This window comes from Lepidochelys olivacea, assembly GCF_965140295.1.
Source record: "Lepidochelys olivacea isolate rLepOli2 genome assembly, chromosome: 21".
Lineage (NCBI taxonomy): Eukaryota > Metazoa > Chordata > Testudines > Cheloniidae > Lepidochelys > Lepidochelys olivacea.
The window spans coordinates 11,291,709-11,305,657 of NC_140431.1; the positions used below are offsets into that span (position 1 = coordinate 11,291,709).

Here is a 13,949-nt window from a genome sequence, read left to right on the forward strand (position 1 = left end):
CACACAATTGTGAGTGAGCTTAGAAATGTTTCATTGAAGTGCAGGGGGCCAAATCCTCCCCCCGGGGAGCCTTAAAGTCAAAGGTACTTAAACTCATGCACTATGCAGATTACTAGCAGTGCCTGCGATTAGTGGAAGGGAAAGAATTCTAAACATCACCTTTCCTTTTTGGCATCTTTGCTGCCTCGCAGTCAGCTTGGACAATTCATTATTCATTTTGCAGCGATGCCCCGAGCCTCCAGTTGAGATCAGTGCTCCAATGGGCTAGGCGCCGGACACATATTAAAACACGTCTCTGGCCCTAGAAAGAGCCTCACAGCTCAGGGGGCGGGGGGGGGGGGTGTCAATGGGCTCACCGTTACTCCGCTCTCTTTTCCTGCAACACCACACCTGGGGAGTGGAAGAAGGGGACCTGGCTGCTCCCCAACCAGCCCGGGGAGCGGGGAGGTGAAGAGCCTCTGGAGTGGAAAAAAGAGTAGGGGTGAAGCTGGAAGAGTGGGAATTGATGTGGGGCCTGGGGTACAAAAAAAATTGGACATCTGGGAAGATCCTGAGCCCATAACACTAGGCAGCTGGGCGTGTGCACTGAGCATCCTTACACATTTCCCAGGCCAGCGGCCTCAACAAAGGGACGATTCTGAGAAAACCTGAACAAGCTGCAATGGGTAAATAATTGCTGCATGGGGAGAAGGACTGATGTGGAGTTAGGGGGGGGCCACGGACTGAACGGATTATAATATGGGGGTTGGGGGGAGGCTGGAAGCGCTGTCTCATCAGGAGGCAGCTGGGGCCAGACTGGCCTTACTATAAATTTGGGTGAATTCAAGCTGGCTAAGTCTGTGTGCGTTGGGGGGGGGGGTGTTCAAAAATCAAGCGACCCGCCCAAAAAACACAATAGCAACACCCAAAAGGTCTCAATATTTGGGGGGGGGGGGAAGATGAGCGTGCGGGCTCTGATTCTGGGTGGGTCATATTCCCCCCCACCCCTTCCCACCTGCCCCTGAAACCCCTTGATCTTAAAAGCACTGCTCCCATGACGGTACGCCGGCAAGCAAAGGTTTTGTGTCCTCGCCTGGCATTTCCGCAGATGATGGGGAAGTGATTGTGGGGAGCGGGGGGCCGGGGTCTGCGTGTTGGGGGCATGGGATGTTTTGCTGCGGCGGGGGGACGCTGCTCCTTTAAGGTGTGGAAGGAAAAGACTGGGCCTGTGAACCAGGAAGTGGAACATGCTGCCCCACGGGGAGCTGGGCCCTGACAGATGGAGGCCCTGCAGAGCCGGTGCTGAAGCTGATTTTGCCTCCAAGGCCCTGGTAGCCGTGGGGGGGCAGGAAATCAACCCCCTGGCGGGAAATCAACCCCCTGGCAGCTACCCCCAGCGGGCTGCAGCTTCTCTCTGGGGCCTCCCCGGCCTGCTGCACGAAGGAGTCACACCGCAGGCTGCTCAGTCCCGAGCCAGTGGCCTGATGGTCAGCGCTATAATGGAGGCTAGTAGGAGCCACAGGTACGCGGCGCCTTACTGCACTGGTGGGGCTCAACCTTTGCGGGCTCCTGGCCCCCTTTCAGGAGGCGGATTTGTCTTGGGTACCCCCAGTTTCACCTCACTGAAGAACGGCTTGCTTACAAAGCCAGACGAGCATGTCACAGCCGCTGGTACGGAGAAAGGGCCGGCTGTCTCCGGTTCACCATGTACTTATAAAATAAATCCACGGGACGCTAAATCTTGTCCTTACTTTTCAGCGCACAGCGTATCGAGCAGCATGCCCGAGTCACGGTCTGCGTGCAATGTTCGTTCGTACTGACTTCGCTCGGGCTTTTTATGTCGCCTGTGGTAAAACTAGGCAAATATCTCGCTGTGTTGATGTCCCCCCCCCCCGGAAGAGCTCTGCGTACCCCAGGGGTATGCGTACCCCTGCTCGAGAACCGCTGCTGTACAGAATCAGGCCCCTTCTGTGGCGGAGCCTAGCTCCGGATTTAGAACTCTGCAGATTGAACGTTTTGGCCTGAGGTTTCCCCCTTGGGCGTCGTCCGGGCTGGGATTTGGAAGGGGCTGGCGAATATGCGTACAAGGGACTGTGCCTTTGGCATGCATGACACAGGCTGAGATGGCAGTTCTTAGCTGCTACCACGATAGCCTGCACCTTTCAAATCCTAGTCTAGATAAAGCCTGATGCGCCCTCTGTCTCCCCCAGTTCCATTTGGCAACCATGGGGGCGGGGATAAAAATGGTCACTCTACGGTGTAAATCATGACTGTAATCTCTCCCAGACATACAGGGCTGTGCCCCACCCCGCTGATCTCTTTGGAGTTATGCTGGGTGAATTCGAATGGCCGGGCTGGAGAGCTGACGTCTCATTTGTGGGCTGTCAGGACAGCGCCCATCTCCCTGTTCCATTCGTGAGCTGGCGGGACACCACCCATCCACCCTGTTTCACCTCCAGAGCTGGGGGCTCTGTGGTGTCCACAGCTACGGCACCTGCACCGCCCAAGAGTCCTGAGAGTTTAGAGGCTTCCCTGGGGGCCTGGGAGCTCCCCCAGAAACCATTCCCAGCACATTTTCCCCTCCTGTCCTCTGTGCACACCACAGCAGCGTGGTCTAGTGGGTGGAACAAGGCGGATGTGGATTTGGGTGACCTGGTTTCTATGTATTTTTAAAACCCTGCGATCAAGGCCTCTACAGATTTTGTGGGTGCATTTGTGGATTCTTATTTGTAAAGCAAACAACCCACTTGGCCCCAAATGTGGCCCTACAGGTGGAATATTTTTGTTATGCATTAGATATTCCCTGTGCCGTGTTTGCAATGTGGAGGTTGCCTCTAAGCTCCAGTAACGACCCTGCTTGACTGTGGGTGCCATGCCCAGCAGCTCCCTGCCCCTACCTCCAAACCGGAAAACAGCCGTCCAGGGCTCTATGGAGTTGACTGTCTGCTGTAGCATTGTGTGCCAGGCACCCGGTCGGGCATAGCTCTTCAGCAGTGTCTTGGGGGTAGCTGAGGGGCAGAGGGGTGCTGTGAGTGATAAGGGCTGTCTACACAAAATGAATTTGCTCTTCCACCTTTTGTGTTAGCTCGTGAGCTCCTGCTGCTCCTCTCCCTTGTGTCACGGCTACAGGAAGTCACTGAGTCAAATGCCGTGGCTGGATTTTAAAAGGGGCCGTGTGATTTTATGACCAGTAATAGTTCGGGGACCTAGGAGAAGGCTAATCCAATCAGTGCTCCAGGGCAGAAGCCAACTGCCCCAGGTCAGGAAGGAATTCCTGCCCTTCCCCATGCAGCGTTGTGCAATAGGCTAAGTCTCTCGTGGGATGTTTTCACCCTGCTCTGAAGCTTTTCTGGGAGATGGGAGATCTTACTAGGCAGACCAGAGGTCTCTTCTGTCTTCTGGGGTATCTTACTATCTCAGCTGGTACATGGAACGAGACAGGATGATTGGATCCACTGTGACAGGAGATGGGGCACTGGGCTAGACAACCCAGTGGTCTGATCTGGATGCTGGGTACCACACTAGATGCACTAATTGTCTCCTAGGCAGCCCTTTTATGGCCTGAACCAATATATGCCAAATCCTGTTTCCCCCTCACCTCTCCTGGCTGCTTGGGGGGTTTTATTGCATCGCTGGGGGGCCTTGGAATGTGCCCTACCCACACCGGCCGTGTCCTTTGCAGGGCCAATGCGATGGAAGCTCCCTCAGCGCCCTGGCTGCAGAGGTTTGACAAGCCTTCCCGTCTCCTCCTCCACGCGCTGACGTCCGGGCCGTGCGGGGCGCTGGCTGCCTTCCGAGCCCTCCAGCGCAGCCGGGCCTGCGACGAGCCAGGGCAGGCGTTCCACTGGCAGATCTTCACCGAGACCTTATGTGCTGAAGAGCCCGTGCTGCGGGGGCCCGAGCGGACCCTCACCCTGTGAGTCACTTACGTTGTCTATTTAGAAAACTTGCAATAACGTCTCCGTCCGGCAGTTGTTTCGGCTCTTTAAGGGCTAGATCCTTCACGGTGCTGATTGCCCTGAATTCCCATTAAAGCCAGTGGGAGATGAGGCAGCTCCACATCATACAGGACCAGCCCTGGAGTGCCAAACCTCTTGCTCGTTACCGCACTGGGAGCGTGGGTTGAGTTAAGAGGGCAGGCTTGGCCCTGGGTGCGGAGAAGAAGCAACGTACTGGTCTGTGTATTAATAATGCTTTGCACACACGCGTCTGCATAACTAACCGCTGCAGCACCTGCGGGGGGCAGGGGGGGCTCCCTGTGTCACGCGGGGAAAGGTGAGGCGGACAGATGGAAAGTGCCCAGTTCCAGAGCAGGGCTGTTGTGTGGTCAGAACGTTGGGGATCTTTCGGGCCCAGAGCGGGCTCAGACCAGATCCGGTTTTCTATAACCACTATATCTGACCCTGTCTTGGCCCATCTCTGCTCCTCTGCCTGCTCCTTTCCCCCCCAGCGGACGGTGGTAGCACCCGGGGCCTGGCCCATTCCCTGGAGCAGATCTACAAGTGAATTCCTTTCACTCCTCCTTTTTTTCCTCCCCCTTCTGCCCCCTGCTCAGGAGACCAATACTGCTGCTGCTTCCTGTGATGTGCCAGAGAAATCTCCTCTCCCTGCTGCACATGGTGCAGGGCAGCATGCCGAAGGACTGCCTCAGCCAGCTGCTTCAGGCCACCCGCAAAGATCCCAGCCCAGACCTCTGGGTGCAGGCCCTGCGGGATCTACTTCAGAGGGGGCTGAGAGAAGAGAGGAGCTGTTGGACTCCACTTCCGCTGACAGACACCTGCCAGCAGCAGCTTAAAACGCTGTGCCAGAAGTTCGTGGGTGGCACTGAGAGCAAACCGGACTTGGAAAGGAAACAGAGCTGGTTCATCCAGGAGCATCTAGGCCCTGAACTCTGGCTTGCTGGGGATGCGACCGACTCTGCATCTCAGCTTAGGAAACGCAAGCAAGTGGCTGAGGAAAGTCTGGACCCCGAGGGGGAGCGGCAGAGGAAAAGGTCCCGGTTGGAAGAGGAGGAGTTAGACCTGGAACCTCTGGCAGGATGCGCCTTTGTGAAAGGAGCTGGTGCAGGGGAGGAGGAGGAGATCAGTATAGAGGCATCTGGACATGGGTCTATTCGGAGCCAAACCAGGGGTGCCAGTGAAAATGCCCAGCCCGACGCCGTCATGGAGACAAGAGAGGCCAGTCAGGGTTCCCAGCAGGACGCAGCAGCAAAAGTCCCTGATTTTATGCAGGTACCAGCTAGTGTTTGGGTTCCTTCTAAGTGAGTTATCTCCCGTGAAAGTACAGAACGCAGAACCCCGCCTTTCCAACAGCCAAAGCAGGCTGGCCACTCGAGCTCCCCGTTCTCCCCTGTCCACGCCTCACCTGGTGACGCTGTATCCCCTTCCCCTATGAACAGCAGACACTTGTCCTGTACCGTAAAGGCTACCAGAATTGGGCTTTGTGGAGCGACACGGGCAGGAGTGGGGCCTAGAGCCGTGGGCCTGCTCTCTGGGAATAAACGGTGTAGGTGTGAAAGGGATAATCTTGTAACTCCAGTTTCTCAGCCATTTTTTTTAGCAGCTGGCTTGCTTTCCATAGATCACTGCTACTAATGGCTGCCTTTAAGTGGAATAATGACTACCGTGGGTATACCTCCTCCCACCCACAGATCCCAAAGGGCTCTGCTGACTGATTGCAAACTACGTGTGGCATTTTTTGGGGTCCTTCTGCCCACTACCGAAATGCAGCTGCTTCTGGGATGAAGCACAGTAGCCCTTTAACAGCGCACAGCAACGTAACACAACAGTTCAGAACAGGCGAATGAAGGAAATGGCCCAGAGCACTGAGATTTGATTCTCTGCTTTCCCATGTCCCATCCCAGAAACCAAAGGGGAAGTAAAATGGGCTGGGGAATTATCTGGGTGGCTCTGGGAATTTTGTCTCCCTCCTGGAGGTTTTGTTCTTTCTAGGCTTTAACTATTTTTAAAATGTTTTTCCCAGATGCATGTGCCTAGACTTAAGATGCTGCTGGAGATGGAGTCAAATGTAAGTATTTGCATCTGCTTTCCACTAGGAGCACTTAGTCTAAACCAGCTTGCACCAGGGGCTCCAGAAGGGGAATGCATTTGATCCAAGGAGACAGGCTTTGCAGGAAGAGGTGGAGGGGGTGACCTGTGCTGGGAAAAAGACAGTCCTGCTGCTGCGTCCTCCAGGTTCACACACTAACAGCTGTGTCCAAACTGGACTATCTATTCAATATCACCGGACAGCTGATACAACACCAGTGCACATCCCCTCTCTGAAAGTGGATGCTCAGAGGAAGGCATTAAGCCCCCATAATACACAGTGTTCTCCTCTCTCTACAGCTGGGGAAACTGAGGCATAAAAAGACTGAGCAGTTAGCTCAAGGTTACGTAGCGAGTCAGTGGCAGAGGTGGGAACAGAAGCTGGGAGCGGAGGCATTCAATCCTGTGTTGTAACCACTAGGCTATACTGCCTCTCAGTACTATCCTTCTCACGGCAGGAACATATCTTCCTGCCCCACAGCAGTTACCTGATTAACTCCTGACACCTGAGAATTGATTCCCTTTGTAAGTGTTCATCTGGGCTGATGTCACTGCAGATGCTGCTCTTCTTCCTATGCATGAAGTTGGACAACTCTTGGCTTTGCTGTGCCCTGAACTCTGACCCTGGGTCTGTCCAACCATCTGCATTTAGCAGCAGCAAATGGTTTCCTTTGAAACCAACTGGGGGAACAGGGATAGAACCTGTTATTCAAATGGCCCAATTGATCTCCTGCTTCTCTTTAGCAAACAGACGGGACCGCCCCTCCCGAACTGCAGATCCTGAATGAATGCACCCCTGGCCAGGTGAGCGGGCAATGGTAACACAGGGAGGGATGCTGATTGCAGCCCGTTTAAAAATCATCCTGAGGGAACCAGCCTCTAATCCCTCTCCTCGTTCTTCAGCGCTTGGGAAACGTCCCGCTGCCGTCTGTAACGCTTGTACGGCCTCTCTCCCCTCTTCCAGCTGGAGGGACTGTGCTCGTTACTCCAGCTCTCGGAGCGCCCGGAACGCACCCTCGTGCAGTTCTGCACCTGGCTGCTGGCTCTCATGCCCGAGGTCAGCTACACTAACGCAGCGGTTCTGACGGAGCAGCTCTTCCTCCAGCGGGTAGGTACCGATGGCCCACGCCTGGGGTGCTGAGCTGGCAGAAGGCCCCCAGAGACAGTGTCCTCCCGGATCCATTCTCCTGATTGATAGACCCACCTTATGGGGAGAGAAGGGGTTGTACGTTGTGTTTCATGCTGGTGAATCCCAGGACACTGAAGTCCTGCCTGTACCCACAGAACAGGTCCAGCACTGGGCAGTGACAGCGCAAACTTTCCACGTCTGGTTCCGTCAGTAGGGGTGGGAAACCCTATGGGCCCTGCCCCAGGTGCTTATACTCTGAGACAGAGCTAAGAGCTGGAACCGGAGCTGAGCACAGGGAAAGCGTGGACAGTTACTGGTGAGCACAGGAAGGATTCCCAGCAGAAGTGGATTTGAAGCAGGAGGCAGTGAGACAGTCTTTGGAGGATAAGAAGAGGGTAAAGATTTGCAGACATGGGCCCCAATCCTGCCAAGAAGCATGTACATGCTTAAAGCTAAGCACATGCGTCAGACTCAGCACCTGATAGGCTCTGGGTGAAGAATGGGGAGGAGAGAGAAAGGGACAGAGAGAGCTGAAGAAGTCAAGAAGCTGGGAGGATGGGTTGGAGCGTAAGGAGCAAGAGGAAGTGAGTGGAGATGGGGACAAGGTCACGTACGGCCTTGGACATGAACCGAGCGTAAATATGTTGCGATAAGAGCTAGAAAGCCAGTGAAAGGAATCACAAAAAAACAGCCATACTGGGTCAGACCAATGGTCCATCTAGCCCAGTATCATGTCTTCCAACAGTGGCTGGTGCCAGATGCTTGAGTGAATGGAAAGAACAGGGCAATTAGCGAGTGATCCATCCCTTGTCATCCAGTCCCAGCTTCTGGCACTCAGAGGCTTAGGGACACCCAGAGCATGGGGTTGCGTCCCTGACCATCTTGGCTAATAGCCATTGAAGGACCTGTCCTCCATGAACTTATCTAGTTCTTTTTTGAACCCATTTGTACTTTTGGCCATCACAATGTCCCCTGGCAACGAGTTCCACAGGGTGACCGTGTGTTGTGTGAGGAAATACTTCCTTTTGTTTATTCTAAACCTGCTGCCTATTCATTTCATTGGGTGACCCCTGGTTCTTGTGTTCTGTGAAGGGGTAAATAACGCTTCCCTAGTCACTTTCTCCGCACCCATCCTGATTTTATAGCCCTCTCTCATATTGTCTGCGTCAGCTGTCTCTTTTCCAAGCCGAACGGCCCCAGTCTTTTTCATATCTCCTTACACAGAAATTGTTCCATTCCCCTAATCGTTTTCGTTGCCCTGCTCTGTACTTTTTCCAATTCGAATATCTCTTTTTTGAGAAGCGGCGACCAGAACAGCACACAGGTATTCAAAATGTGGGTGAACCATGGATCTGTGTAGTGGCATTTTGATATTTACTGTCTTCTGACCTCTCCCTTTCCTAATGATTCCCGACATTCTGTGAGCCTTTTTTGACGGCCGCTGCACGTTGAGTGGATGTTTTCAGAGAACTCTCCCCAACGACTCCAAGATCTTTCTTGAGTGGTAACAGCTCATTTAGACCCCACCCTTTTGTCTGTATAGTTGGGATTATGTTTTCCACTGTGCATTACTTTGCACTTATCAGCACTGAATTTCTTTTGCCCAGTCACTCAGTTTTGTGAGATCTCTTTGTAACTCTTTGCAGTCTGCTTTGGAATTAACTATCACTGGTGCAGATGATGTGGTCGGAGGAGAGAATGGGGTCTCCGGTAGGGGTGTCAAGCTTGGATCTGAGATCACTGCCCATGGCACTGGCTGGGAGTTGCTCTGTGAGCTCACTGGTTGCTGGCAGTGCCAAAGGGCCTGAGCGGCAGAGAAAGGGACCTCGGCCTGGCTGGAACAGAGTCTCTGTCCTGAGCCCACAATGTCCCCTGACTTCAGAGAATAGAGCAAAACAGCATGGAACAGGTGCTGGTTCCTCCTTAGCTCCCTTCACCTTCAGCAGGGGAGGCTGTGCCATTTCTAAATGGTATGCACTAGACTTAATAACATTCCCTCCGTAGGCCCCTATCACCTGGGCTTCACTGACCCGCCCAGGGATGGAAAGGGTCCAGGCAACAGGGCCTGCATTTCCATGCTAAGCTGTATTTGTTCTGCAAGCCTCTTCCGTGCTCTAGGTTCTCTCGCTGACCCAGCCGGCCTCCCGTCATCTCATGGCGGCGCTGACCTCGTTCTGCTCCAAGTATGCTCGCCCAGTCTGCTGTGCCTTGATCGCTCCAGCCCTGCGGGCCCCGGGGGCAGGTGAGTTCGCAGCTCGTCCTACAGGGAGAAGGGCCCCTCTGAGGCTGGATGTATGTGCTATGCAGCCAACTTGCTCTCACTACACCGGAGAGCTGCGTTACCTGATCTGTGGGTCACCAGTCGTTGTCCGTACGGTCAGAGACCACAGATCTGCTCGTGTTCGCCGTCTCTGTTGCAACCAGCCTGCTAAGTCACTAAGAGTTAGGACTCCTCAGTGCACGGGAAAGCCCTGCCAAGCATTGAGTGGCACCTCCTTTTGAAAGTGGTATCAGTTATTCCCTCCATGTGGCCCAGGTTGTGGGGAGCCAGCCTCTCTCCAACACGGCAGACAAGGCCTTTGCCCTGCAGCAGGTCGAGGAGCCAGGGCTGTGAAGACATGCCCAGTGTGCGGCGGTGGAGCTGTCTGTGGGGGCGGGCTGAAGGGGATGGGATGTGACTGCTTGTGGCAAACGCTGCCATCTCGTCCTTGCAGGTCCCGAGGGGACGAAGCTAGTGTGCGAGCTGATAGAGGACAGCTTGGAGCCGGAGTATGTGAGGCTGGTACTCAGGTAAATGCTTACAGCAGGGGAGGAATTTCCACCCATTCTGTGTCCCCTCGCACAGGAATGACTGGGGTGTGATATTGCCCACTGATTCATATAGGCACCCCTCCCTCACTACAGGCTGAGGGCCAGGTACCGTCCTGGATCCACATAATCCACTCCATTGCACACATGGGAACTGTGCGGCCAGCATGAGGGCCATGGACCCTGGAGAACTCTGAGGCCAGAGGCGGGCAGGTAGCAGCGATCTGTTCCGAATAGTGGCCGCAGTTCAGCCGTGTCTCTTTCTCAGGCATAGACGACACTAGAAAGGGTTTGCTGGGATAGCTAATCCAGCAAACTGCCCCTATTGCAGACACAGCTTCTCCTGGCAAAGTAATTCTCATATCAGTATAGCTGATACCAGATCCTCTAACAAAGTAAGAGGTAAAACTCTGTCTGCGCTGGGGCCTTTTGTCGGTATAGACTTGTCGCAACTACTCACACCCCTACCCAACGTTATTATACCGGCCAGAGTTTCTGGTGTAGCCCTGGCCTTAGTCTCCTCTCCAGCCAGGTCCTGGAGATGCCGTGGTCAGAGGAGCTCATCACTGTAGTGCAGACATTGCTGGGAAGGCAGGTGAGCAAACACATTCTCTCCTGATCTATTTAAATGACCCTTTTGAAATACCTGGGTGTGAATTTAGTTGTGGTGAAAGGTGCCGGCTTGATGGCCTGGAGTCCTCTCTCTCCCCAGAGCAGGACTCCATCTTGACCCAAGCCACTGCTGTTATTATCCACTGCCCGTGCTACCGTGTCTGGGCTGTGCAGTTTGAGATGGAGCATTGCGTGTCTTCATGGGCAGCTCCTCCATATTCTAGATGAGGGCAGCTGCAGTCTGTGTCCCTCCCATGCTGCCTTCAGGCACCTGGCAATGTCCCTGGGTGTTTTGGGTGCCCCTGCTGTTAGTGGGTGATGACTGCTCTTTGGTTCAATGTATCCAGAACCTGCAGTGAGCCAGTCTGGGACTGTGGCGGGAGGGATAGCTCAGTGGTTTGAGCATTGGCCTGCTAAACCCAGGGTTGTGAGTTCAATCCTTGCGGGGGCCATTTAGGGATCTGGGGCAAAAATTGGGGATTGGCCCTAGCTTTGAGGAGGGGGGTTGGACTAGATGACCTCCTGAGGTCCCTTCCAACCCTGATAGTCTATGACTTGGTGTCTGAGGTGGCCCTTGTTCCTTGTATTCTCCTTGCTCCATGTCCACATCTCTCCTTCAGGTGGAGCTACCCCCTGAGCTCTTTAACCTCCTGGTCCTGAAACTGTGCCGGCTGGCCCAGGAGTTTGCTAAGTCAATGAATTACACGAAGCTGCTGATGGCTGTGCTGACCATATACAGCAGCAATGTGAGTCCGAGCTGAGAGTCCCATGGGGTCTTGCTTTTATGTGCACAGGGCCAAGAGGAAATTGCGCAAACACTACCTCTGCTTAGGGTGTCCATTGCTCCATCTCTTCGGTGAAAGGGATCTCACTTTAAATACCTTTCAGTTGGACGGGATTTTCTTCTTCACTTCCTGTCTTCACACTGTCTGTACCCCGCACATCTGGAATTCCCGAATTCCAATCCACCTGGAACTTGGGAAGCGTCACTTAAATCCTGATTGTTCAGAGGAGCTGAGCACCCACAACTCAGCACATCTGGAAAACCAGGCCCAAGACCCAAAATCAGTTACCCCTTCTGAACAATGGACTCGGTGGGTTAAGCATCAGGTTTAGAACCGCTACAATGCCTGGAACCCCAGCAAGTAGATACGCTGACTTCTATGCGTGTATACAGTCTGGGCCTTTTGGCTGAGACCTTTAAAACGGAGCTCCTGCCTGCTGGAGGGGCCTGGGAGGGATATTTTGAAATGTGGCCCCTGCGTTTGGGTGTTGCTGTTTTGGGGAGCTCTGCGTCTGGCACCAAAGGCCTCCTTTTTCAGAGGCATTGAGTATTTCTTGAACGGAAAGCTCTGCAGAACGACACCCCTCACAGCTCCAGCAGAAATCAGTGGGCACTGCAGGTGCTCAGCACCTCTGAAAATTAGTCCCAGCGCGTCTCCAGTTGGGCTCCCAAATTCAGGCTGTTAACACAGGGTAACACCTAGCTCCGTGGAACTCGGTTGCCTATGAGAAAGGAAACAAATCTTACCAGCCACCGTTCCTTTAAATCCAAGCCAGAGTAACCTAAACAGCTTCTTTTCCCTCTTCCTTCACAGATTACTCCAGCCCACCGGAGACATTTGTCTGGTGCTCTGGATCTCAACCACACAGCTCTCCGGAAATCTCTGCAGGCTGCCCTGGAACAAATGGCTCCCAGGTGAAAAAATAAGTCCGTCCCCTACGTTCCACAGGGGTGGGAGAGCTTCATGGCCGTCTGCCCCAGCCGGGAACACCACAGGCCGCCCAGGAGGGCATGTGAGAAGTTCTTAGTGTCGGTGTGATGGAAACGGGTGGGAGATACCCTGAGATGCTGACATTTGCAGGGGTGGAAACTGCACTGAAGTCTTGCTTTAGCTATTACTCCATGTGTAAGTTTCCCTGTCCCTCAGCATTTTCTGATTCCTTCTCTCTCTCTCCCCTTCCCAGGTGAAGTTGCCCATGCATAAACATGAGCTATCCCAATGGAACGGAGTGGTACAAATGACTGCCTTCTCAGACTCCATCCACCAAGGGTCTGTGCAGCTTGAGGAGGACCTTCATACCTCCCGTGACTGTGACAAGCCCCCTCTGGCACAGGAGAAGGACAGCTTCCAGAGCTGGAGTTAGAGCCAGCATAATGGAGCCTCGGAGAACAGGTCAAGTAATGTCAGACTGGTGCCTGCAGAATACACCTGAAACAGAAACATCTGTTGAGTTACTCTAATGGGCAAACCTGGATGCCCCTTCACCTAAAGATTCTGTGTATGGAAAATCCCACAGAGGAAGAACTACAATTCTAGGAGAACTCCCGGTGTAACTCCCCTTATTAATAGCCCACCTGTCCCAGGTACCCCTGCATTCCCACTTGGGCTGTTTTCTTGCATAAAAACCCTTCACACGTTGGGGGCTCACTGTATTTTTGGATCTCCCAAAGTTGAGGGTTTTCCTGGCTAAGCTAGCTGAGAGTTGAGTGAACCACCTCTCATTAGACCTAGTGAAACTAGTTTGGATTAAATAACTTCCTCTCTTTGAACTGGACCTTCCTTGTGGTTCAAAGATGGCTCGGCCTTTTAACTTTTCCTGCCTGCGGCTGCCTCCATGTTCTCCTTGGAAGTGCCAAAATATCTGATGAGGCCAAACTATGAGCAAGTGGTGCGAAAAGTCTTTTCTCATGAAACTTGCAGCCCGGTTTTGATAAGCTTGTGATCTCTGGGGTGTTTATGTGACCTGGAGATGTTATTGGTTATCCCATGAGTACAGTTTATAAAGTGAGCCCTTTACATCTGCTTCTCCTCCTTTCTGCAAAGGAATGAAATGCTCTGCAGGGCGGGGCCTGCACATGGGGTTCTGAAGTGTCCGTTCCCCCCACTGCCCCCAGAAGAGGGCTTTATCCTGTGTTATCTCAGTAAAGGAGACCACTTGCCTCTGTGTGTCTTCAGGATTCTGTCTTGTCCCTTGCGCTCACTCCCTTTGGGTTCATTAAACTTCCCAAGTGCCATTAATTGCTCATGAAAGCATTTGTAGCCGTTGTGTCCATCTAAAACCTGAAGGAAAACACGTGTATTCTTTCGACTTGGGTGCACTGTCTTTTTTACTTTGTCAAAGCAGTACAATAAAACAGATCATTTCATAACCCAGCCGTATTCCTCATGCTGTTCTCTCTGTGTGATGCCTTGGGGCCTGAACCTGCTAAAGCCTGAGGAGTCATCCCTGAGCCAGACTGCAGAGACGATTACCATTCAACCCGGGTTCAGCCAATCCGCAGGTGGGGACCCACCCAGGCGATCCCAAGGCAGGTATATAGGCTCCTAAGGGAAGCAGACTGTGCTTGGTGTCACTACCTGGCCCGGAGC

The 13,949-nt window shown here is 53.4% G+C and overlaps 1 protein-coding gene across 6 annotated transcripts; it reads left to right on the top strand.

Annotated features, from left to right (window-relative positions):
- The first annotated feature begins 643 nt into the window (after positions 1-643).
- On the top strand, positions 644-13,729 carry FANCE (FA complementation group E). 6 transcript variants are annotated; one of them, XM_084611270.1, is made up of 12 exons: positions 644-665; positions 3,662-3,895; positions 4,535-5,210; positions 5,962-6,006; positions 6,771-6,830; positions 6,991-7,134; positions 9,274-9,397; positions 9,870-9,945; positions 10,492-10,558; positions 11,196-11,321; positions 12,174-12,274; positions 12,544-13,729. In XM_084611270.1, the coding sequence occupies exons 2-12, from the start codon at positions 3,672-3,674 to the stop codon at positions 12,545-12,547; spliced, it is 1,647 nt and encodes a 548-aa protein (XP_084467396.1). In that variant the 5' UTR covers positions 644-665; positions 3,662-3,671; the 3' UTR covers positions 12,548-13,729. The 6 variants fall into 6 exon arrangements, with proteins under 6 accessions (XP_084467396.1, XP_084467395.1, XP_084467397.1 ...); XM_084611269.1 differs by lacking the exon at positions 644-665 and adding an exon at positions 1,232-1,501; XM_084611271.1 differs by lacking the exons at positions 644-665; positions 11,196-11,321 and adding an exon at positions 1,232-1,501.
- Positions 13,730-13,949: the final 220 nt, after the last annotated feature.